Raw genomic sequence first — 26507 nt, forward strand, 5'->3', positions numbered from 1 at the left:
ACAAACTCCACTGATACGAATTTGTTCTGAAGTTTAGCAGAGAGGTGAGTTTGTCCCAGCAGACCTTACGCAGATCAGGTTGTCCCCTGCCTTCCAGCCGCTGGCAGGAGCCAAAGGGCAGCGTAAGCACAGGCAGTGTGTGCTGAACCCACACGGTGTGTCTCTACCGCCATCTGATCCAGAGCACAACGACAAGGCGGGTGATCCACTGTACGCAGAGCTGGTACTTGCCTGGAAGCTGGTTTAAAAAACAGTAATCTGGGTGTGCTGACATTCTCTAATTATTGAAAGCTGAACCAAAGACAATCTGCTCCTGCCTCTCTAATGGAGACAAACTGTTTTACACAGAACCTGTGTAGTTTGGAGACTTTATATACCCGCCAGCCCCCTTGTCCATGCAGATCCTAAATGTTATTATAAGGTTCAGATCTCGGAAGTCTCCTAGACTAAAATTTCAGATGAGAAGTGTTTTTTTCCAAGCCTTCACTATTTTTACTTTAGAAATGTACTTGTCTTTGGATTGATTTGTTTGAGAGCATGCTGCACCAGCTGATGTTCAAAAGGTTTTTCCCCTGTAAAGACTTGAGGCCAGAGGTTTAGGAAAAAAATATTTTTGAAGTGAAAGATTGTACTTTGTAAGCTTGAATAAATGGTTGGACATGCAGCCAGTACAGAACTTTAAACAGTTGGAGATTTAATCACTGCATTAATAAAAATATGAAATCCCCAAGAAAGTGACTAATATGAATCTTATAATTTAATTTTCTGCAGTGTATTAGTGAGCAAATAACTGTTAAAGCAAAAAATGAGGGTTCATCCAGAAATGTGCACAGTACAAATTATTCAATCTTGTAAAAAGCTTAGATGCTTGGAAAGAAAGGAGAGTGTGCATCATAGATTTGTGGAAATAACAAATAGCTCCTTTACTAAAAAGCAATCATCTGCATAATAAAACATTAACAGATATTTTAAGTTGCAGTCATTGCCTGTATAATGAAAACTGTAAGATGATAATGAATTTTCTATCCACACGCGGTTTATACACAGCATTCAATTTCCTTATTTCCACTCCTCAAGTTATGTTCCCTGTTCTAAATAATTTCTTTTTCATTTCTAGTCCAGACTAACCGTTCTTCCCTTTGGAAGAGAGAACATATCTAGTCCATCTGAAATCTGCTTTGCTTTGTTTTGCCAGTCACCCTGTCAGAGACATCCCTGATAATGGAGTGATGCTCGGCTGCGTGCCCATAGCACAACTGCTGGCCCACGTCAGTCATTTCTGTTTTCACAGGACATTGTGAGATGCAGGCACAAAGGTAAAACAGCATGATTTTTTTCTGGCATTTTTGTCACCTGCGCTCTGTTGACAAGTGCCACCACGCTCCTGAGGTCCTTCCCCGTACCAGGTGCGCTGGCTCCGTGGGATGGCGATGTTTGGTGTTTGTGGTGTGGGGCATGGCCCCTGTGGCCAGGGGGCTGCAGCGGGGGCTTTGCTGAGCCGCTGCCTTGGCGGGGCCTCTCCTGGGCACACATGGGGACCCAGTGACTTGCTGCGTCATTTCTTCACAGGTAACCGGCAGCAGGACGAGAGGTCTCAAGTTGTGTTGGAGGGGTTAGATGGGGTATTAGGAAAAATTCCTTCCCCACAAGGTTTGTGCAGCCCTGGAACAGGCTGCCCAGGGGGTGCTGGAGTCACCGCCCCTGGGGTGTTCAAACAACACACAGGTGTGGCGCTTAGGGACATGGTTAGTGGTGGCCTTGGCAGCGCTGGGTTAACAGTCAGACTCGATCTTAAAGGTTGTTCCTGACCCACATGGTTCGGTGACTTTGAGACAGGGGAAATGCCGTGGCTGTTCCCCACGGACACGGCGGGAGGTCGAAGCCCCCCAAAGCTGGTGTGGTGCCAGGAGGGATGTCCCCTCCCTGCGCTGGCCCTGCGGCACGGGCAGCCCAGCCCCACTCGGGAGAGCCCTGGCATCCCCCCAGGCTGCCTTGCCTCGGCTGGCTGGGGACAGGAGAGGGACAGCTGGTGGGGACAGCCTGGGGGTGACAGGAGGGGGACATCATGTGGTGACAGCCTGGGGTGACAGGACATGGGGCGGTGATGGGCCCAAGACTGTTGGGAGAGACACCACAGGCCCAGGGGCTGATGGGAGGCAACACTGGGTGGTGAAGGCCCCCGGGGGGGTGACGGGTGACATCACAGACCGAGTGGGTGGGTGACAGGAGACCGGGCAGTGACAGCCAGGGGGTGACAGGACACCAGGCAGTAGCAGGCCTAGGGGTGACAGGAAGGACGCCACAGGCCCGGCGGGTGACAGGAGGGACGCTGGGCAGTGACAGGCCTCGGGGTGACACGAGGGACACCACAGGCCCAGAAGGTGATGGGACACCGAGCAGGGACAGCCTGAGGGGTGACGGGAGGGATACCGGGTGGTGACAGCGCGGGGGTGACCGCTGGGACCACAGGCGGCGCCAGCCAGGGGGACAGAGGCCACCGCGGAGGCCGGTAACGGTTGTCCCCCAGGGCGCGCGGGGCCGCCGGGGCAGAGCGGGCGGGGCCGCCACGCGCCCACGTGACGCGGGCTTTTGCCATACTGCGCTGGGTCACGTGCGGCGCGGCGGGTGGGCGTGGTGCGCCCTTGCGCCTGCGCAGTAACGCGCTCGCGGCGGCCCGTGCGGTTGGCGGCCGGGAAACCCCTCGGCGGCAGGCTGAGGCGGGGGTGCCCGAGTCGCCATCGCCAGCTGCGGGGCCTGCCGGCGCTGCCTGCCAGCGGGCGAGCAGAGGCTGAGCCGGGGCCGCGGGGGCCTCTCCCCTTCAGCCCGCGCTGCCAGGAGTGGGACGGGCGCCGCCGCCGCCCAGGGCGATCGCTGAGGGCCGCGGACCGGAGTCGTTGCGGGGGCGGCGGCCGGGGCCTCGCACCGCCGCTGCGATGGAGCCCTGAGGCCTCCCCCCGCCGAGTCTGCCTGAGGCCGCGGGGCCTGGCCATGGCTGAGTGCCGCGGCCTCTGAGCGCCGCCGGCCCGCCCGAGCTCGGTCCGCGCCGCTCGCCCCGGCCCCTCGGCGGGCCCTCACCCGGCGCGGAGGCCGCAGCGCCGTCCGCCGCGGTAGGCGCCGGCGCGCAGCGGGCACCGCCTGGCCCCGACCATGTCGTGCGTCCATTACAAGTTCTCCTCAAAGCTCAACTATGATACGGTCACCTTCGACGGCCTCCACATCTCCCTGTGCGACCTCAAGCGCCAAATCATGGGCCGCGAGAAGCTGAAGGCGGCCGACTGCGACCTGCAGATCACCAACGCCCAGACCAAAGAAGGTGCGTGGGGCGGCGGGGGCGGCCCCGCAGGGGGCCGGGGGCTGCGGGGGCCGCGCTGCGCTCTTTGTGGCTCTTTGTGGCTCGGCCCCGCGGGGCGTGAGTCAGCCGGGGCCCGGTCCGAGGCCTGCGGCGGCCCGGGCGGGGAGCGGCGCCGGGCGTTAAGCGGGGCGGTGATGGCGCTGGGCCGCGGTCGGTTGCCGTGGCTCGTGCTGGGCCTCGCAGCGCTGCTCTTTTGTCGTTGCTGTTGTGACAACGTCCGTCTCAGACGCGCAGTTAGGCGTAAAGGGATACGTGGTTGAGGTGCGACTTGTAGGGCTTACAAAAGTTTTGGTTGCCTGGATTTCTAGGTAAATTGCTAAGGAAATGTGGGAGGATAGCTTACAGTAACAAACTTGCCAGATTTTGAATTCTGGCGGAGAAAGCTGGAAGCGATGGAAATAGAACAGATGGTTAACTTCCAGAAAAAGGTGGGTTTGGTGACTCTGATTTTGTCTTCAACTTCTTTTGCCCACTTCATTGGGAAACCGGTTTTGTGTCCGTTGCAGAAACTGCCCACTAACATCATTTCGGATCCAGACTGTATCTGTGAGTTCTAATCTATGCAGAGCCTACAAAGTCGTGTTGCGCATGGAATTCTCTGTATTTAAATTATACTTCGGAATTTCTTGTAATGTAACTTCTTTTCTACACCAAAGGCATTGTCATTGAGATGCGATTGAGCGTCATTTCATCATTCATTTCTAACTCCCCACCCCCCCCCCCCCCCCCCCCCCCCCCCCCGGCAGTACATGTTAACCATAACCTGGCAGTACTGAAGTTTTATGGCAGAAAGTTTGTGATTAATATATATAAAGAAATGTTGTTAGTAAAGTCATAAATTAGTTTAATAAATGGTGATTGATTCTCAGAGATAATGGTTTTGTATTAGTATGATACTTCAGTTTGGTAATCTGCCATCTTGATAAGTTTGAATGTGATTAAAGACTTCAGGTTTTAACTTTTCAGAAATAGAGTTGTAAAGCGTTTCAGTTTTTAAACATCAAAATTCATTTTATCCTGTAGTTTGGTGACACTCTACAACAGTCTTCTCTTTAAAATGTGTACTACTGGTTCTTGTCTCTTCCTCCTTCATGTATTAAAACTTAAGTAGAGTGATTCGCACGTTTTGGTGGCTGTAACTTCAGCCCTAGCCTTTAAAGTGGTTGGACCTAAAGCTTGTCGTTTATCTGCAGATATTTAAACTATTTTCAGAAGGGTATCTGTGAAGAAACTTAAAAGCACAGTGTTAGGGATCTTAGGGATGCCACTGGATAGCATGATGTATGTAGGTGGAGATACATCTCAGAAGTCTTGAATTTTTCTAGTACTATTGAATAAAATTGTCAGGAGCTTTTGAAAAATACTTAATTTGCTTTAAGGGCTTTGCTGCGGAAGGGTCTCTGAACTTGGTTTTCAGTTGCTAATGGACTTTCAGCCTCACAGATGCTAGCCGGCTGGATGGCCAACTGGCTGACATCAAACCTGTAATAAGATGGGTCTGTGTAAAACAGAACCTTTAAAACCAGAATGTTGGATGGTAATAAACTGTGATGGAGTCCAGTTATTATCACCAGAAAGAAAAATGTTTTGAAGTAGGCCAAATGTAGGCCAAACATGTGGATTCTGTTGTAGCAGGTGAGGAACACAAGGCAAATGTTTTAGAAGAAAAAAATCATGCTTATAAATGTGTTGCCCCATAAAGTGTTACTCCAGTATGCATGATAGTTTTACCAGGTGTGCTGCCTTGTTTTCGTATGTGAACAGAATTCAGTGAAGGAAAAACATTTGCTTCACTAGATTATGCTAAATGTGGTGTTGCCTAAAGGTGAAGTTAAAGAAGGGATATCTATACTTTAAAGAGCATCATGCTTGTTTAACAGGGACAAGATCATCCTTCTCTAGGTAGGTAGTGTTGCAGTTTGACCTTTGTAAAATCAGTATGAAATTTTAAATTGTATTTTACTGATTCAGATGCTTACTGAAGCTTTAGTAAGGGTGTCTTCCATGTGGAAATACAAAAATCCCCCAGTGGTTTGCATAGCGAAGCTAGAGAACATAAAACATGTGTGCCAGTTTTTTTGTTCAGGAGATGCTTAAACTGACCTTCAGAAGATAAAGGAATAAACTAGACCAGGATATTCTGCCTACGTGGGATGTTTGGAATTCTTACATATGGACATAAACTATTCATTTTTCCTAACTTTGACTAAATGTTAAAATTGCCTGGGAAAGAAAAAGTGTACCTTGGGTGAGGATGGCCTACTTGTTCAGATTTTTCAGAGTACTCCAAGCTCTTACAGTTCAGTAACTTATTTTTCATAACGGGAAGCTAGTAGCAGAAGCAGTGCTAATACAGGCTAAAAGTAAAAAGGATTTTAAATGCCAGTGGGGAAAAAAATAAGATGAACTCTTTTAAGATGCTGGGAAGGCAGACTGGATGGTTGGGACTTGTTTTAAAAAGGCAGGTGGGTATGTGCCCTCTTCCATGTTTACTATAGAGGCAAGTTCTATAAAGTTAGAATTCCCTTCAAAAAGCCTGTACTGAAGAATGGTGCATTTAAACTTGCATCCTTTTAATTTGATCTTGAATGCCTTGAGCTGTCTTTTATAATAGGTGTTCTCACAATATTGTGGAAGACCTGTGAGCTCAAGAAGTGAGGTTTCTTGAGTGCGCTTTCCTGCCCGGTAATGTTCTGACTCAAGATGTGTGGAGAATGTGCTGTTCTGCTCATCAGGAAAATACAAAAAAATATAAAACCAAAAAATGGGGCTCTGAACTGGTCTTGGATTAGGAGTTTTAAGGAAGAGTAGTGCTCTTGTAAGACTGTCTCAAACTCATAACTTGCTTGAGTTCAGCGTTGCAGCCTACACTTGACTGTTACAGTAATGCCATGATGTGCTGCTAAGTGAATGAAATCATTTGGCCTCACAGCTGATGTCTGTCTACTGGAATGTCTTCAACACTGTGCAAGTAGCATTTTAGAGAAGACTTCTAAACAACTTTTAAACCTTGCCCTTTGCTGTGCTGTTGTGTGTTGCAATGCGGGGGATTACTTTGGTTATACCTCAGAGTGCAATTAAATCTTGGGCTGCCATGCAGCGTTAAGTTGAGCTTTCAGAAAGGCTGTGGAGTTCCCAGTGTCCCTGGTTGAGCTGAGGGTAAGCTGTGCATCCGTTCAAAACACATGAAGTTAGTGGAGCTCATGTGCTGCCTGTCTGGGGGTCAGCTGCTTTGGCTCTGTCACCAGCTGGTTTGGGACCTCTTGGGGTTGTGCTGTCCGCTGGGTTTGTGTCCCTTGGCCAGGTGCTGTGGGTGGATTCAGTTTGGTTCATTACCATGCTGTCTCCAGTGTTGCTTTTGCTTTCCCAGTTAAACACTGAAAAGACAAGCAGCACCAGTAAGGCATTAAGGCATCGGGTGGTCTATAATCAGATTAATGATTGAAAGTATGGTAGATCTTATTAACTCATTCTTTCAAAGCAATATAGGTGCTCTTTTGGAGCACAGTACTGTATGATAATAATGCAAATGAAAGTTCTGTGAACCGTTTGGCCTACTAAACTAGTTCATTCAAGAAATGATGATACACCAGTCATGGTGAGATCCAAAAAATGATGCTATGCCAGTCATAGATGAGATCATTGATGCCTATTCTGGTGGAAGGTGAAAATCACAAATAGTCCAGCCTATTAATCGGGACATTTTGAGGCAGTGCGTTCAATGCCAGCTACATAGATGGTTGGTTTGTTGCAAAGTGTGCAAGTGGTGTTGATTAGAACAGAGTGAAAAATTATATAATGAGAGAGCATAATTTTAAGCACTAGAGAGAAAATATGTGCTTGGGAGTTACCCTGTATTCTGGTAGAGACAGTCTGGTGTGTTAGCAGTCATTCTCATCTCTTACTCTGCAGGTCATCTTGCCAGTAGCATAATAGTTGATTAGCAAGGCATCTTAAGCCTGATAAAGGCTTTTCTTTACAATTTCCCCTATAGACTTGCCTTCTGATGACTTCTGTTCTGATGAGCTTCTGTGCTTTTTCTGCATGAAGATACTTCTTTGGACCGTGCTCAGAGAGATGTTTTTGCAATGCTGTCAGACTCAAAATGGTGGATTAAAGCAGGCCATAACATAAAGCAGGAGCCTTTTTTCAGTAGCTTGTTTATAGCATACATATGACAAATTATTAAAACTAGCAGATTTTCAGAATTATAGGTAAATTTAAAAGTGGGATTTTTAAATTGTACTTGAAATGGAAAGCAGTATAGACTTCAGAGGATAACCTGAGCTCTTTGTACCTGTCTTGCAGGAAGAAGGTTGTGGACACTATGCAGTTGTTGATTTAAGATTTCTAAGTCAGTGTGAGGCAGTAGTCAAAGTAGCTATTGTTTAACTAGTCTACCTCCTTTGGTTCCTTGAAACACTTCTTTCCTTGATTCTTTTAAGCATGTTATTTTCTTGTAGAAATAGCAAGTTTGACTGTTATGTCTCTTCTGCTCTGGACTTTAATACAGCATCCACATCTTCCTTTGCTTTTGAAGGTGTTCCGAGTTAATTGAATCCTTATTTTTAATCACAGTTCAGATTGATAAGAGCCCGGTGGCCACTTCTGGCCATACTGGCAGCAAAACAAGTTTTGTGCTGTAAGGGAGTAGGAATCAAGAATGTTGTTACCTTCAACCATCACTGCTTTGTTGAATGTTTCTATTCAAACTCTGCTTGGACAAGTGTGAAAAGTAGTCTTGTTGATGGTGGTGTCACTGCTCACTTTGCAAATGTGGAGTCATGTGGTGAGGCAGAGTGACACTGCTTTGCAGGTCCTGGTAGTTGCCAGGTCTCTGCTAGGGAATATTGCTGCCCACTGGGAACAGGTTCTTGCCTGGAGGTGGCAGTTGAGTCTGAGAGCTCTTAGACTAAGCTGGCATCTGTTAAATTCAGATTTAGCAAACAAGAATTTTCAGGAACTTCAGGAATAGTGCTCCAGCTCTTGTCGTTTCCTATTTACAAAAAAAGTCAACTTTTCAGTCTACACTGTTTGACTTTACCTTTAATAACATCTCATCACCAAAATGAGTTCAAATAATTGAGATGAAAAATAAATGTATTTAAAGCCAGCTGGTATCAGTTCCCTTCACAGAGCTAACTCAGCAGTGTACTCTGCTGTACATAAACACTCACACAAATTCCCTGAGATGGTGACCAAGCTAGTGCGATACTTCTGAGTACGAAATCTGAATATGTGCTGTGATAAGTGTCCTATACAAATAAAGCTTTTACTTCACCAATCTATTGTCATTATTCAGTTGATTCATTTTAATGTGTACTGATTGACTTTTAAGGTGAATTCATTTTTATATCAGTCTGTTATTAGATGGCTGGAGCTCTCTTCACTGTGCACTTAACAAGTGGACTGGACAGTCATATATCTATATATGCATACATGTAAGGATAGGCTGTTCAGAAGGCACACAGTGCTTTCTTCTAGTGGTCAACAAATTGTCACAAAATACTAAAAGAGGATTATTCTTCTTTTTGCATTATACACCTGTTGTGGATGTTCAAATAGACCTCTGCAGACTTGCATAATTTGTGAACGAATGCATTGGTCGCTGTCTGTCTATATACAGTCTCTCCCTAGGAGAGGTGTTGCCACTTGCAATCTTTTGCAGAACTACCACAATCCTGAGTTTGGCACAGGCATAGCAAACTCCTGCCTTTTTGTGGAGCCATCGTGGCTTATCTTATATCTCTGAAATCTCAGGCCAATGGTCTGTGTTCTGGACCAGCAAGGGTACTCTGTGTGACTGTTCAGCAAGTAGAAGCAGCTGCTTTGGGCTTCTAGAGCTGCAGCTGGCATGATCTCCCAGTTGTTTGTCTGGGCATCAGTACTATTTGAGCACATTCTCCATCAAAGCATCCCAGTGCAGGTCTTTCCTGACAGGTGGCTGTGTAAGGGTTAGATTGCTCTTTTGAGAAGAGCTCTAGGGGTTGGTTTCAGGGCATATGACTTTTGTAAAAGCTTCTGTTTTCATCTTTAGTAGTCCTTTCTCCTACAGCATTAAACTATTGTGAAGTCCAGAGGAAGCTTGCTGTTTGCTTCCCTAGGGGGTAAGATCAAGAATCTGTTTCAGCTAAATGATTTCTTGGTTTTCTGAAGAAGCATTCTATCATTTGGAAATAAAAGTAAAGCTTTCATTTCATTGTTGAAATGATGTCTTTGGTAGGTATGCAGGTCTAAGGGAGGTTCCTGCCTGTAGGAAAAATATACTGAAAAATGGAGCATAAATTGTGAAATATTCATATTTTGTGTGTGATCACTGGGCTCTGACAGAGCTTGACTAGGTAGATATACAGCATCTTTAGTTTTCAGACCATCGTTCTGATTCAGTCTACAAAGGTAAGGGCTTTTAATATTTAAAACCACAGGCAGATTACAGGGAATGGCTGCTGATAGTGCTTTAAAATATTTAGGCCTATCCAGCTTGTATACGTGCAATATAAAAACCATTCTCATGGAGAGATCTTCGCATTTTAAGCTTACTCAGTCAAAGTATCTCAGGTAGTTGGTTTTTTGTTTGGGCCTTATGTAAAAGGTCAGAAGGCTTTTCTCTTCTTCAGACTCCTAACTGTGGTGTAAGCCAAGGCAAAACATGGGTAGCTTCAGGCACATGCTGTTTTCTAAAGGCCTTTAAAAAAATGCTGCCTTCCTAAGTAGTTTTGTTTGAGTGTCTCTGCTGTGCAGAAAGTGAATAGAAAGAATTTATGGCTCTAGGTGATTAGCTTAAGGGGGGGAGATACCACCTTAGCTTGAGCCAATTCTGCCCTGCTTGTGAAAGCAAGCCCAAAAACCCTCCCAAATCTGTGATCCAAATTCTAGCACTACCAGTTTTGTTTGCATTTAAATGTAAAGCACAGAGCAGCTGAGAAATATGGTGCCTGATGAATTAAGCTCCAAGAAAGAGAGATGGCAGGCTCTCTTCTGTATTGTCAGTCTTGAGCACTAGCAGCATAGGTGAATCTTTCTAAGTTAACAGCTATGAAAGCAGTGGTGCATAGTTTTTGTGCTTTAGCAAGTGCCTGCTTTGTTGCAGGGAAAGCTAGTCAGAGTTCAGAATCTGGTTTATGCACATGAGACTTTGCTGTAGCTTGTTCTCCGGAGATCTATTGGTTTTGTAGCCTAACAGAAGCAACTTAAGGTAGATCAGGAAAGAATCTCGTGTGTTAGCAGACTCTCTTTTAGTGAGCTTTGAGACCGTTTTGCTGTTGACATTCAAACTATTTAAAAAAAAAATTACAAGATTTTGCTGCTTGTGTTTGATTATTGAACCTGAAGTAATGTGTTGAGACAACAAAAGTGCGGTTACATACAAAATTTTGCTTTTAGATCTCTAAAGGGATTCTCAGAAGTACTATGTAATTACATATTAATATCCATTCTTAGAAATTGACTGATTTTTTCTTGTATTTGTATTGTTTTCAGAATACACAGATGATAACGCCCTGATTCCCAAGAACTCATCGGTAATTGTTAGAAGAATCCCTATCGGAGGAGTTAAAGCTACCAGCAAAACATATGTTATGTAAGTATCCATAAAGCATTGTATTCTTTGTGAGGGGTTTCAGTGTATTAACTTTTAAAATTTATATTATCTTACAGAGACATGAAAATTGTACCTTTCTTGTTAAAGCTGCTGTTAATTTTTGTTGTCATGGGGTAGATTTTCATCTTTCTGTCCCAGAGGAGACTTACATTTTTTTTTTGGCCTGCTGGGACACGGGGTTCAAACTCCCAACAGTGGTAACTTTCAAGATGATGCTGTTGAGTTTGTTCTTGGGATTGATTTTTCTGAAAGCCAGTAGATCCTGATTCCTGGTTACATGTGTTTGCTTTTATTGCTTTTATAGTAAAGACAGATATGTGTTGTAGTGCATAAACTGGTAATGTGACCTGTCTCTGAAGAATCTGATTTTCAGTGTTTATTTCTTGCATTTGGGGGAGGGGGGACAGGATACTGCAGGTATTCTTATGCCCCACATCTGGGGTTTTTGAATACTAGCTACAGAGGAAAGACCAAGGGTTGCCACTTGACGAACCATGCACACAAGAAGTTTCATTCATAAGTGATTTTTACTAGTTTTCTAAAGACAATGTCAGTTTCAGGCAAGAGAGAAAGAACAGTATCATTAAGTGGATTGCCTATTGTGCCAGTACAGTGGAGTAGTTAATCCTTTCCAAACTTGAAACTCAATAAGCAGTTTAGCACATTCCCAAATGTTACTAGTTATCTTTCTGTTTTTACCTTAATCTGATACCTGTGCTCCAGGTTGTAATTCTATATTCCTAAGATTTCTGGAGGACAGAGAATTGGGTGTATTGATTAGAACTACAGATACTCAAATGCAGTCCTGACTACAGGGTTACTGCTGTCATTGATGTAGTTGTTATAGAACTGGACTGCATGAATACATCAGTATTGTTTGAATGGTCATGTTTTCCAGCCCTCTGCCACAATTAGTGCATAGTATTAACTTGTGGGGCTTGCCATGTCTTTCTCTTGTTGGTTCTCCATAAATAAAGTACACTGAGTTGCAGTGTTCTTGAACAAACAGTACAGCAGCATCCTGGTGCCCATGAAGCATTTGCAAGCAAAAGAACTTGGATTTTTGTGGCTCTGCATGTGAACTTTAGGCATATTGCTGCAGTAGTTGTTGCAGTGCTTTCAGGGACTACCTAGTAATTCTGGACACTACAGTGTGCTTATAAGCATGGCCTTATTTTGGGAGTTAATTTAAATAAGTGTGTTTAGTGCTGTCTTGTCAATGCATTCTCTGTTTCTGGCTGGATAGCACCATCTCCAGGTATTGTAATGCTGCCCTAAAATGAGAGGATAGATGCTGTGAGTGTCAAAGACCAAATAAATACCTGTATGAGGGGATAAGGAATGAATGGCACTGGTGTTTGAGCACTGAAGATTAACCAGGAAAATTAGCTTTCTGTTCCTTCAGCTGGAAATGTTGCAGGAACAGCTGGTAGAATGGTTAATATTTGGGAATGATGAGTATATGCTGTCGTGGTGGAGAGGCCTTCAAAAATGCATTACTCTCCTTGTAGTATGTTCTTCAAGGTAAATGAAGAACCATTGTGTGGTAATCTAAAGTATTTCCTTGTACTTCCTTGTCTTCAGGAGGTATGTGGCTGTAATTGCAAGCCCGGTGGTCTAGCCGTGGCAGGAAGCATGAGCCTTTCTATCTGTACAGAAATTCCACAGCAGCCTTTGAATTGCCTCTGCTTATGGGACCCTTTGGATGGTGTATGAATTGTTTGTTAATCAGATCAATGGTTGCATGTCTGATTCATGAGTAGCATGCAAATACAGATCAATGAGTATGTGGAATCTCAGCAAGTTTTCAAATGTAATATTTCCTAAAATACTGTAGCATTTTCAAGATTTTCTTAAAGCAAATTCTGGCAATTAAGACCTTTTTTTTTGTCACAGGACTCCTAAATCGCACAAAATCCTAGAAACTGCTTTCAGGTGACATTTCTACTACTATTTTTAGTCAATATAGCATATGTAACACGTTTAGCGTTTTGGCAATTCCATGGCTAAATATAGTAGATATCTGAACACAGTGCTTGGGCTTCCACAAAAAAAAACACTGTTCTAAAGACAATGCTGCTGACATATATTTATGTTACTCCTTTGTCAGATAACTGATTTTTTTCACTTAAGTAAACTTGCACTTTGCAGTGTCTACACTGTCACTGTTCGTTCTTAGAAATTAAAGTACTGTATCTGGTACCTATTGTAATACTAGCAATATGCAGATTGGCTAAAGCTACCTTAATGTTTTGGTGGTTGATTATTTAAGAACATGAACCTGTATTACAGAGTTCTTATTTTTGATACTTACATAGCAGAGACAAAATAACTGAAGACTTCCTCTTGCACTGTTGTGTTCTATAACTGTAAGTCTTAGAGTAATTTGTGACAAAGTAGAAATCTGATTTTTTTGAGGTTTTTTTTTAGTTGCACTGAATGTACCAAGAGAGAACAGTTTATGTATATAAATTTCCACATTCACTAGACTTTGGAACGTAATGTTTTGATGTTTGGTTTTTATGACCTGTTTTCACTGCTTTATGTTGGGAACAAGTGCTTTTTTTTAAATTCTGATGACCTTTATTTCTTCTTCTAGAAGTCGAACTGAGCCAGTGAGTGGAACGTCAAAAGCAGTATGTAAAAACACAATCTCACACTTTTTTCTACACACTGCACTTAATTCTAAACAATGTAGCCTTTTATTAATTCTGCAAACATTTAACTTAAATATATTTTCCAGTAAAACATAGTGTATGTTGTAAATACAATGTATTTGATTCAGCATAGTAAAAACTAATGCCATCATTTGCACAGTTTTAATGTGAATATTGGTATTTGTGCCTAGTAATGCATTGTATTTCATATTGAATATGCTTAGAATATTTCCTGTATGACTTTGTGTTGTACAGATACTGTATGATCATTTTTAGATCGTGTAGGTTCAAGGTTTGCACAATTGAACATGGTGCCATGTTCTACATCTGTCTGTCTATAGCTAGTGATATGTATGTTTGTATAGGTTGTTGTGTGCTTTTTGTTTCTTGCAATAAAAACTGTTTGGAGTGTATTTTTTGCCATTTTCACATTGTATCACTTAGCTTTTGTTTTTAAATACTTTTTTTTGCCTAATGGTTTTTGAAAATGTTATCAAAAACCACTGAGAAACCATTATTGTTAACTTGGTACTGTTTCTTACTTTTGACTTGGGGGTTCAAACGAATAGCAAAACCAACATATCCCATACATTTTGAGGACAGTTGTGTGCAGCTAAATGCTTTCTTTCCATGTCCTTAAGTACTTGGGTGTGTGTTCCTAAAACTGTATAATTGAAGTGATATTGTTTGGGCCCCTCTGAGTACATGAATGTCTTTAATAGATTGAATTTAAATATCATTGCTACACAAAGTGGTATTCTAAAGTTCTGCATTCGGTCTTTCCACTTTATTTGATGAAACAGTTTAGTTCAATAGTTTGTCTGCAAATGAAAATATCTAATATAAATTTTGGCACAAGGTTAGAGCCTGGTGCATTTGTGGGTAAAACCCCCACCATTTTTCTTAACTTCTGCCTGCTTTATGTTTTTGGATCTGGGTGACTTCAGGGTTGGATGCTGCTTTGATTTTCCAAAGGTTAAGCCTTTCTTTAGTATACCACCGCTTTGAATTTACATTTGGAAAAGGGGCAGCATTTTTCTACAGGTTTGAAAACGCTGTCGTTCTGCTGCTAAAATATAAATAAGTAACACACAGCAATACTTGACTGGTAATGGTCTAGATCTTGATTTGCCACTTAGGTCAAATACTGTGTGTAACTACGCATTTCAAAATAGTCCTTATAGTATAAAAATTACTATGTGGTGGGGGGTTTTATCTTTATTTTAAGTATAACTGGTTTTTCTTCACTAGAATGGTGTGAGGCATTACACTAACCCTGGATCATTGGATCTGATCACTTGATAAGCTCTTAGGATAACAATCTAGAAATTCATGAACTCGGGGTCTGTGTTCTGTGAAGCATACAGCCTCTGATTCTTCTGGAATGGTATACAATCAACTTAACAATTGAAAACTTTTTGTGTGTAGGTCTAAAAACACTTAAGTCTAAATCTGCATCCATAATCATATTGCTGATTGATTCGAATTTCTTTTTGGGCACGAATGCCTGTCATTGTGAGTTTTGAGTTAGTTAAACTGGCCCAGTGACCCTAGTAGTTAATGTAATGCATTTATGTAAACCACGTTTATAGTATTTGATCTAATTCAGATGGGTTTTTATTTCTTGAAAACAATTATTTTTCTTTTTGTTTACTAGCATGTGTATAAACACAAATCACATGTTCATAAATAAAGTTAACATTCTTTTAGCCTCGTGTGTTCCCTGGCATGTCTGTATTACGTTTCTGAGTAGCATCTTACCATAAGCTAACATAGATGTCTCAAAGAAAAAAATAAAAAATAAAAAAGGGAAGAAATCCTGGAGTGGGAGGGAAGACTTAGTGTTAGTTAGAACTAATTAAAGTAAATGAAAGGCAAAGCAAAAACATTCTGTTCTTGTTTGTTCTGGTGGTACCTGATTTGGGTTATGGGTAGCTATAGGGAGGGTGGAAGCCTTGCATCTCTCTTTACAAGTTCTCTTTCTCTCTCTCTCTCTCTCTCACTGTCTGTCTCTCTCACTGTAAAAGCACCGCAGCCTCCAGTGCTTCTAGTGTCGGAGACACAATTAACTTTATTCTTAAAGCTAACTCAGGTCTTGGTCTAAAGTGTGGGGGTTTTGTCTGTTTGGATTTTTTTAAACACTTATTTCCGTATGTATTTCAGAGCAGAACCTGGATCTTAGTGTAGCAGGAAAAAAGCACTGGAAAGCTTGCCAATTATTGTTGCACAGTAAAGCAGCAAAATTAAAATTAGTTAGGATATTTTTTTAAAGGATGCACAAAAGCTTATACTTGGAATATTCTTCATTGTCTTGCTCTTACATTAACTGCCATTCTGTGCTTAGAAATTTCTGCTGCTGTCCTACTGTTGCTACAGCCAAAGCAACAAAGTGGATCCTCTTTGTTTTAGTATTACTATTTCATTAACTGCAAGGAACTCTAGTTGGCATTTGTCCTTTGAGGCTGCAGAAATGCAGGGAGTCATGCCCACTGTTTTAGTGCTGTCAAGCACAACTGTGATCCTTCTGGGCTAAATTTTGACTTCTCCCAGGCTATCAGGCTTCAGGAAATCACTGTAATTTAGATGTAGCACTCTGGTAGTGAAATTAGCCTTTTCCTCTTATTTTCTGTCCCCTTTCCCACTTGCTTTATGTTAGTTTCTCTTTAGTCTTCTGCATTAAATGGGACTTAATACATTGACTGTTGATTTTGGGGTTTTTTTGGGGTGGGGTGGGCTTGTTTTACCTTTTTTTTTTTTTTTTTTTTTTTCCCAATTCTTCTGCAGTATTATCTTAGGGTTGTATACAAGTTTCATGGAGATGTTTCTACATGACTGACTGGAAGGACTGGTAGGAAATATTTCAGTAGAAATTTAAAGGAAAAAAAAAAAAAGACACAAGAATGGAGGATCATTGGAAGATGGCCATGTGGCATGCGTACTAAATAGTGCGTTAATTATCTATTTGCTGCTTTTGATAACTGCTCAGTAGGAGGGAGTGCTGTCACCTCCTTTAAGAAATCAGACTTGCCTGCAGGCCATATAATAACTGCTTACTAAAAATGTGAGAGCTAATTAAGAGTTTATTACCTGTTATGTTTCAGTTACTGGTCAATACTAGACTGTTTAATGCTAGACTTCAATAGAAAGTTTCCTACTTTTTTGTTTGCTGGTGAAGACCCACAAAATGATGGTGGTTGTGCCTGCCCCAAGAGAACACAGGCCTGTTTTTCCACATGTAAAAAAAGTGGCATATGGTGCATGAAGCTTCAAAATACTTGATCAGACTTCCTTTTTAACAGAACTAGGTACAGAATGTTCTGAAAAAAAGGAAAGTTGAATCTTGGTAAGACTTGCAAAGAAAAGAAGGTATCTTTCCAGGTCTGGGTGTTCCTCTCTAAAGGCAAGTTTTCAAGAGCTTTTTCGTTAGTAATACAGTAATGTTGTATGTGCTTTCCTAGACATACAGAGAAGGTATGGTTAACTGGAGTGAGGAATTATCTTCTGTATGTAGATGGTTTGTTTTTTTTTCCCCCAGAGTCTGCTAAAACTGCTCCATTGAATTCTTACACTCCATTAGCTAATAAAGGGCAAGAGCTTTTTCCAGGAAAGGGTTTTCATCTTTCTTCTGATCAGTTTAGTGACCTCTCGAGGAGAGCTGTTCAGTTTACGTAGTGCAATTTTATTGCATGTTTTTGAGCAACTTGAGACAGTAAATTAGTTATTTGAATTTTTTTGATAGCGTTTTACTGGTGTAAGCTTAACTGCTACTTTTGGCATAATTCAATATACTGGTAAAGGAACAGGGTAAGAGATAGTTGTGGAAAAACTGCACTTCAGTATTATTGTCAATGAACACTGCAGCCCATTACTAACTAGTGGCCTGGGGGCTTCATTCCTGCAAGCTATCCAGTAGGTAGCTGGGAGGGAGGAGTGTGGTTGCAATGGACGAAAAAAAAATTACAGCATTGTGCTCTCAATCAATGTTGTCATTGTCAAGACTATGCTCTACACTTTCTTGCTCTTGTTACTTGTACTGGCCTGCTACTAAAACCTGGGTTTTGTCTGAGAGCAAGGAAAATATTAAATTCTCACACTGACCAAACTAATTTGGATAGTATGGCTTGTGGCCTAATAAAGTACAGGAAATAGTTTTCTCCTTTTTTATAGGCTACTCTGTCATGATAAGCACTTTTTTTAAGTAGTCTAAGCAGTGGGTTTTTTTGAGTGGGGGGTTACTTTTATGGCTGATGTTTTGGATTAATGTTTTTATTAGGGTTTTGTGGGGTATGATGAGTTTGACATTTTAAAACTTATTAATAGGAGGGGCAGAGGTCATGTTTCAGGGCTGATACGCCTGTGCTTTATTTTGACATTATACGTAAAAGCATATGCATTTAGAAATGATGAGACAATAACTAATTACTTTACAAACTACACTGAAAATAAATTTCTTGTGATGCTTCCTTCTCAAATAAACTTAAATTTTTTTTTAAAGTCCCTTTTAGCTGAAAATCTACAGCTTCCTTACCCCTTCAACTTTTAAGCAGTTGTGAACAGTTGACAAGAGTCCCTCTCTCAGATATTCTGAAACAATAAGTTGATCTCAAGTGGGTTTGGTTGTTTTAGTTTCTTCTCATAACCACATAGGCACTCTTAAGCTGTCGTAGGTTTGGACTTTGTTTTGAACAAATACAAATAGCACTGGGTTGGAAATGCCTCTTTCAGTGACACTCAGAATATAGCATAGGCTTTCAGACTACAGTAGAGGTTAACTATTGCTATGTTTTGACTGTAGAACTTGAATATGTGTTTAATTTTTTGTGAACAGATTGATGACTCTTCTGCATCTATTTCTCTGGCCCAGCTTACTAAGGTATATATATATTCTTGTCAAATACTTTAAAAAAACCAAGTGTTTGCTTCATATTTTTAAATTTATACTGTGATCTATAGCTGAATAACTGTTGTAATTTGAACAAAACTTTAATTTTTAATGATTTTAAGTATTTATTTTAACTTTAAAATGTGTGTATATTTTGATACTATCCTGTAAAGAGTAGTTCCCAGTTTGGGAAGATAGAAGGGGAGTACCTTATCAGCCTCAACATAATGTTGCAGTATTACTCATCTTCAAGACACAAAGAAGAAGCACTTCAGAAGCTGTTTACCGTTTTTCATACGTTTCATTAATTTTGCGTTGGAAACTAACACAATTTTTGCAGAAGAATTTAATTGGCTGTAAGTTATGGACATTCCAGGGGGGTTTGCAACAGCCAAAATAGAAGCATTTCTGTAACATGGACAATTGCATGGCTATTTTTGAATTTCTAGTCATTATAGTTACAGATCCGTTCTTTGAATGCTGCACAATTTCATAAATTGTAGTCTATATACAGTGGACAACACAATCTAATTTGTTTGAACGCAGACTGTGTAAATTGTGTAAATGTACCTAATTGTTTATAGGAATATACCAATGTGTATGTGTGGCATATTAGCAGATGTGACCTTCTGAAACTGTTGTAATGCCATGTTTTGCTATGGAACTGCTTGCATTTTTTGCTCAACAATGTGTAACTTTGTCTGGGAAAGCACTAGTGATTGCACTTGGTGAAAAGGCATAGTGCTAGCCAGTTAAATTACTAGTTAAAATGACTAAGATTAGAGAAGGTAGGGCCTAATGCAGAGTAGTTAGTTCTTTCGAAAACAAAGGCTGGAGCTCACTTCTGAGAAAGAAGTCTCTTCCCACTGGTAACTTCTTCCCTCTCTCACTGCAGAATTTAAATTGTGTACATTTGGCAGAAAAAAAAAAAAAGGCTTGGAAGGTAGCCACCAAAAGAAATTGGTCTCCATTAGTGCTGTCCCTAAACATGTCCTTGGTTTTGTAAACTTCATGAAGTTTTACTCTAAAATGTGGAAAACTGTCCAAGTGGTGTACACATTTAAGGTTTTGAGAAAATTTTAAGTATTTCAGAAAAATACAGGAACATAACATAAAGCAGCTCAAAACTGTTACTTACTCTAACCTCTTTAGTGCAGACTGACTTAGCATGGAGGCAATGTATTAACAGTTTTCTGTTTATTATTACTATGTATAAAATGCCATATTTGAATTTTGGTCTATTCCTACTAATGTTTTGTGGTTTTTGGATGTGTTTTGTAAACCGTTTGGGTTCAAACAAATTAGTCAAGTATTTGTAAAGTTTTCTGTAAATGTTAATTGAAATGATTTCATAGATGTCAATCTGGTTTATGTTACTGTTGAGAAAAAAAACTGTGTATATGAAACAACCATTTAATAAAAAGTTGAAACTAGTTGGTTGCTTTTGTGAATGAATGCATTATAAGATATAAAACATGAGTGGTTGATCTGAATGATAGGTGCTTGAAGGTCCAAATACTTTACAGTCACTCCCTTAGACCCTGCTTGTATCTGGACTAGTGTGTAATACAAATATTTTAACAAATACTACTTTTAAAAAAATCAGCTGGCTTCAATAATTCGAAGATCTAGATCTGCATAAGGTTTATATTACAATTTGTAGGTTAAAAGGACACAGCCAACTGGAAAAAAAACTGCAGGTTGTGCTTACTGTAGCTAAATCACTTAACATGAAGAAGTTAATGAGGAGGGAACATGCAGTTTGGACTGCCTACAGCACATGACGGTCAGATGTCTGCTGAAAAGAATCTTTTGTCCTGCTGAGGGATTATAAAAAGCTTGATTCCTTTTAATGCTTCTGTGTCTGAAGCTGAATTTCACCAAGCAAAACCAACTGCCCCAACTCTGAAGTTGTGTGTCCTTTTAATGCTGCAAAATGTAAACAAAATGGTACTTGCATACATCTTTCTCAATTAAATGTACAGTGGATATCTTCTCCTTCAAATAGTCTGGAGCTTAAAAATCAGTTTAAAAGTACTGGATAGAATATTTTTTTTCTACACATAGCTTCAGTCCGCTTTGAAGAAAATTGGATTGGTTACACAAGTCTTTATGTAAGGTACAAACAGAGCCTAAGGTTTTGAGTGCCCAAGAATGCTCTTTTCAAGTAGGTTAACAGGCACATAAACATCATGTAATGGCGTAAGGACTCCCCAGAACATCTTCAGGACAAATGTATTTTATATAAGCAGCTGTTCTCATGCAAGCTCAGCTAGCGTTGTGCTGCTCTTTACAGGATTGGATGAGTGGTGTTGTCTTTGGCTGTGTGGGGTTAAATGTGTTTCTAATGTGTGTGTCAAATAATTACCTGTTAAACAGACTGCCAATCTGGCTGAAGCCAATGCTTCCGAGGAAGATAAAATAAAAGCTATGATGACACAGTCTGGCCATGAATATGATCCAATCAAGTAAGTGTTGATAATGTCAAATCTGTTCTTTGAAGATTATGATAAAATTGTAAAGATACTTGTTTTAACAAGAGAGACACATGCATACCTTTCTTTTTTGTTTTCTTTTTCTCCCCCCGCCCCCCCCCCCAAAAAAAAACCAAACCAAACCCAACCCTTTTAGTTACATGAAGAAACCCTTGGGTCCACCTCCACCATCATATACTTGCTTTCGTTGTGGAAAACCTGGCCACTACATAAAGAACTGTCCAACAAATGGGGTAAGATTGTGGGGGACTTGTAGTGTTGCTTAGTTTTTAATTATTTTTACCTTGGCAGTTACTTAACAAATGCATGAATGTTCATATTAAGAATTGTTTTTCTTGGGGTGAAATACAGAGGTGTTATGGCAGTGTTGCAAAGCCCTTCAGATTCAAGGGAAACTTTGAATTCTAATTGTAAGATTTTCTTTTTTCTAAGTCTTAGGCATTAAATATATCTATGGATTTTTCTGTGAACTTTCATATCTATTTTGATATATTTCATTATTACTACTTCCCTGTTTTTAACTTCTGGTTTTTAATGATAGTTCACAGCTTTTAGTATTTTGTGAAAAATAAGATGTTTCTGCTGACCTCATGTGTTGAATATTTGCATGTTTTAATTACACAAGCCTCTGGTTGAGTATTAATGCTATTGAACATTAGTCATTGAATGTATACGTATGAGGTATGAATTCAACCTTCATATATGGATGGTGAATAGGAGTTTTCTGCAGTGACTGATTCAGAGTCCTGAATTAAGCTGTCACTCTGAACTGTGCTTTCAAGTGGGTTTGTGTCTCTTCTCTGAGTGGAAGGTGAGCAAAGGGATGTTTCACCCTTAAGGATCCTGAAGTTAAGCCAAAGAATGTTGATTGGGTTCAAAACACTCAATCTTTGTGTGTTTTGTGCTCAAACCTTTGGAATTCTCTGACTGCATTAATAGAGAAAAATAAGTATTTTAGTTAAGCAACCCTTACACTAGGTAAAAGGAGAGGATTAAAGGCTTTTTCTGCTTAAAATAATCATTCAAATGTTGTTTAAGTGTGGGTCTTAAGATGAGAGAGGTCTGCATTTCTTTTCATAACAGGACAAAAATTTTGAGTCTGTTCCCAGAATTAAAAAGAGCACAGGAATCCCAAGGAGTTTCATGATGGAAGTGAAAGATCCAAATACAAAGGGTGCTATGTTGACAAACACTGGGAAATACGCAATACCAACTATTGATGCGTAAGTATGGAATTAATCAGGCTGACCAAAAAGTGAACAAGAGAAACCAGGCATAAATGCCTGAGTGGCCAACCAAGTTGGCCAGTGTCTGTACAGGAGAGGACTCACTATCATTGTATCCTGACCTTGAAAATCTGTGGTGCTTTCTAATATTTGAAACAGAGTGATCTTACTGTTCATGCCCCTGGAAGTTGGTTAAACTTGTGGAATGCTAAGAATCTGTATTTCTGCAAAACATTTCAGTAGTGTTTATAGTTGGAATCGTTCTCTTTGAAAGCTTGTTTTGCATCTGGTTTGTCTTTCAAAGGCTTTCTGCAAACTTTAACAAATAATGTTGGACTGAGATTTCCTCCCCTCTGACTTATGTCAGATCTCCTGTGTGAAACAGACTGAAGTTTTCCCGTTGCTATAAACTAAGAAAATACTACTGTGTGCTGAGAACAGTGGCTGTTCTAAAATGTGCTTGGTAGCTGTTTTTCTGTCATGGATCCTCCTTTTGTCGAAGCTGTAACATAAGACTACTTTCATTTATAAAATGTAATTATTTGGGGACTAGCTTTATCTTGAGCCTGCAATTTACATTTGCCCTCTGGCAAAGGAGAGATGGGTTTTATTTCATCTGATTTCTAACTGTTGAAAAAATTATTTTTCTAGTCTGAGCTAATTTTGTAGTGGATCTGGCGAATGGGAGAGTTCTGCAGGAGCAAAATTGTTACCCCCCCTCCCTATTCTAGTGTTGTGGCTCTAGGAAAAAAAAAAAACCCTAACTTAAATGCTTACATTGTGGAAGGCTAACGGGGAGTGAGAAGAATTGCGTCTGTTAACTTCCTTTGGTAAAATCCAAACCTTGGACAAGTTTCCTTTTAACTTTTTTCTTTCTCTTTCCCCACCCTCTCTCCAGGGAAGCTTATGCTATAGGAAAGAAGGAGAAGCCTCCCTTTTTACCGGAGGAGCCATCCTCCTCCTCAGAAGAAGATGATCCTATTCCAGATGAGTTGCTATGTCTCATTTGTAAAGATATAATGACTGATGCAGTTGTTATTCCCTGCTGTGGAAACAGTTACTGTGACGAATGTAAGTGTTATTCCTATGTTTGTTAATTCAGATCATCAAATCTGATCATCTGAGAGCAGAAATAGGAGATGATAAGAATTATTTTGTTACCAGTTCTATTTAATACTTAAGTATAACCTGAATAGGAGAGGACTTTTCTCATATAGAGTGAAAAAAAAAAAAGGCTGAAAGCTTTTTTCCCTTTTTACCTATCTAGTTAAATCCTCTTTACATGCGGAAGGACGAGTATGAGAATAGTGCCTGATTGTGCACGTGATTACAGTATCAGATATCAAATGCATTTAGTTTGTCCACAGCCCTTTTTCTCATACAAAATTACATATCCAACTCTGGTGACTCGCTGTGATCTGCACCAAATGGACAGTTAAGCATTTAGTCCACATTCTCCATGGGAGAGTTGGTTAAAACCTTCAGAACTCAAACCTGCTAATGTTTTTTTGAAAAGTGTTTTATGTGTGACCTTGAGGTTGGTGACTTCTCACTGTATTAGGTGGTGGGGAAAAAAAAAGACCAGTTCAAATGCCAAGGCAGAGCCTACTCTACATCTTCAAATGTTAGAATAGTGAAATATCAAAACGGTGTTATTTGCTGCATACTAGAAATGTTTTACACTATTAGATGTTTGTAGCTTCATGCTCTCAATTCAAGACTATATTCACCCATTAATCTCATACACATGTTTTTATAGTAGATTGGAACCCCAAAAATTCCCTTAGATTTCGCTAAAGACTATTTCAATGGTTCTAATTTTTTGCAGGTATTAGAACAGCATTACTGGAATCTGAGGAACATACATGCCCAACGTGTCATCAAACTGATGTTTCTCCTGATGCTTTAATTGCCAACAAGTTCCTACGCCAGGTAACATTTATAATTACTTTTACATAAACTGTAAGAAAAGTCTATTTGTAAAAAGCTGAAAGGGAAGAAAATACTAATTTACATCTCCTTAAGCAAGGCTAAGTTGAATAAGGCTAAATTTACTTTTCAAATGCATTATCTGTTGTTATAGAAGCTTACAAATCTTTGCAGACAATCTGGCAAAATCAGGTCACACTTCGGTTTAACAAGGTGGCCTCCCTTTCAAATGCGGTGTTAACACTGAAGTACTTTACTGATACTCTGAGTTACCAGTTGCTAATATCAGTGTTTAATGTCATATGTTCCTGTATCTGTATGTTGATTTATTTTTAGGCTTAATAGCATTTATGGAGATAAACAAGTAATTTTACTCTGTGGAGGCTTTTGTTCATATATCTAGTGAAGTTTCATGTTACCTTTTTGTAAATATTTTTCTGCCTCTAGGCTGTGAACAACTTCAAAAATGAAACTGGCTACACAAAAAGGCTGCGTAAGCAGATCCAGCAGCAACAGCAGCAGCAGCTGCCACCGCCACCACCTCCACCACCACTAATGAGACAAACAATAACACGCAACCTGCAGCCTCTACTCCGGCCAGCAATTTCCAGACAGCAGGATCCACTAATGATTCCATTAGCTTCTCTGGCTTCTCGTTCTGCTTTGTCATCCTTGGGCCCTGGTCAGTCATCTGTGGCAGCTGGGCTGCCAGTAAATCCGTCTTCTGTCGTCGTCTCTGATCTCCCTCCAGCAGTGTCCCTATCTCTGCGTGGTGAAAAGCCAGATGGACCTTTTCGGTAAGTAAATCTGTAGATCGACATGGATATAAAAGATACCAAAATGCTTAAGTTAGATTCTTCTTCTTAAGCTTCTCTGCTAGTGATTTATATGGCATTGGTGACAGTTCCAGTTGTGGAAGTTCTGGTTTTTGTTTTTACTTTGAATGGGGACACTTTGCTAAGTTGGAAGTGTGCCTCATGCAAGAATTTTCTCAGAAGTGTTTCTTGCTTGGTTCCCTTATCAGTCATTCAGTACAAGTTTACCCTGAAAGAGGACCCTTTTTTTTCCTGGGAGCCCTTTGATTTTAAGTGGCTAGCAATTCCTAAAGTAACCCTTTAGTTCTGTCAAACCTTCTTGAGTGCATTAGTTTCTCTTTAGTACTGAGACAATAACATTTTAATGAGAAGTGTAAAAGCACAGTTATAGGTGAAATGGACCAGGTGTTCTCACATTCCTTTTTTGCTGCAGTATTTCCGTCATCGATACTACAATGTCAGTGTCATCTTCAGTAATATACGGTATAGTCAGTAAGGCATAACAAACATTGAAACACTGTAAATTTGAAGTATTTACAAAGATGAAAGTCAAGTTTGCAACCCAGCGAAGTCATATGAAAGTACATTAAACACCTGTACTGTTGTTTAGGGCTTATCCTTTCAACTTTATGCCTTGAATGCAAATAGCCAGAAGTCTGTCAGGCTCAGCTGTACTGTTGAATGCAAAGGATCACAATTCAAAAGAACCTCTTAAGGCAGCTTCTGAACTAGCACATAAACATTTCCTAATAGAATTTAAGTTCTTGCATCTTCCAAAACTGAGATTCAGCGTGTGGGTTATACATACTCTAATCCTTTCATGTGCAGCTGGCTTAATAAAATTTTTTTCTATTGAGCTTCCTCTTTAAATGCCAGTAGTCTGGATTGACTTCTCTTCAGTGCTTCCTTTGGAATTGGCCAACTTCACATTTGTAAATCTGATGATTATTTTTTATTTTTTTTCCCCATTTACAGTAGTCAGCCATTTCTCACCTTGGACTTTGTTTCAAACAGCACTTCAGAACAATGCTTGAATAATAAAAATTTGGGGTTTTTTGTAGTGATGCCGATGCTGTTATACCTCCTGCTGCTCTGGTGACTGCTGCTGAACTCTCTAAATCTTCATCCCTGTCAATCAGCAGCTTGTTGGAAGAGAAGGTAAATTTTATTTCAACATTTGCAATGATTCCTGTATTTTAGTAGAGTATATTTTCTAACTGTTGCGTTTATTCACAAGGGCTATCAGGTTCCTGTACTAAGACAGCCAGCGTTACCAAGTCTTTTGGGCCCTCAAGGACAATCAATACCCACAACTGGTAAGTAGCTATAACTCTTTAGAATTTCTTCTGAAAAAAATACCTTCAGATAAACTGAATGGTTTTCTTTTTTCCTCTCCCCCCTCCAAAAGGTCATCCGATGAGAGCTGGTACCATTCGCTCAGCAGGTGGCAGACCAGGCTGGGAACTGTAAGCATTCCACAGAAACGCACCGTATCGTTTCTAACCTGTTAAATTAGGCTGTAGCACATAACTTACACAACAGCTGATTTAT

At 40.5% G+C, this 26507-nt stretch overlaps 1 protein-coding gene across 6 annotated transcripts in view; it reads left to right on the forward strand.

Annotated features, from left to right (window-relative positions):
* The first annotated feature begins 3141 nt into the window (after positions 1-3141).
* Positions 3142-26507, forward strand: part of RBBP6 (RB binding protein 6, ubiquitin ligase) — a 31528-nt gene continuing 8162 nt past the window's right edge. For 2 of the 6 annotated variants that reach the window (XM_055804033.1, XM_055804037.1), the window contains exons 1-14: positions 3142-3313; positions 10832-10931; positions 12849-12887; positions 13552-13588; positions 18438-18482; positions 20871-20959; positions 21123-21219; positions 22070-22209; positions 23111-23283; positions 24041-24144; positions 24589-24938; positions 26018-26114; positions 26194-26272; positions 26365-26422. In XM_055804033.1, the coding sequence (XP_055660008.1) occupies positions 3148-3313; positions 10832-10931; positions 12849-12887; positions 13552-13588; positions 18438-18482; positions 20871-20959; positions 21123-21219; positions 22070-22209; positions 23111-23283; positions 24041-24144; positions 24589-24938; positions 26018-26114; positions 26194-26272; positions 26365-26422 (1574 nt within the window). In that variant the 5' untranslated portion in view covers positions 3142-3147. The remainder of the gene's footprint in view (positions 3314-10831; positions 10932-12848; positions 12888-13551; positions 13589-18437; positions 18483-20870; positions 20960-21122; positions 21220-22069; positions 22210-23110; positions 23284-24040; positions 24145-24588; positions 24939-26017; positions 26115-26193; positions 26273-26364; positions 26423-26507) is intronic. The other 4 variants (XM_055804034.1, XM_055804038.1, XM_055804035.1 and 1 more) reach the window with 3 other exon arrangements.

The sequence above is a fragment of the Falco peregrinus genome, chromosome 5, assembly GCF_023634155.1.
Source record: "Falco peregrinus isolate bFalPer1 chromosome 5, bFalPer1.pri, whole genome shotgun sequence".
In the NCBI taxonomy this organism is placed as follows: Eukaryota; Metazoa; Chordata; class Aves; order Falconiformes; family Falconidae; genus Falco; species Falco peregrinus.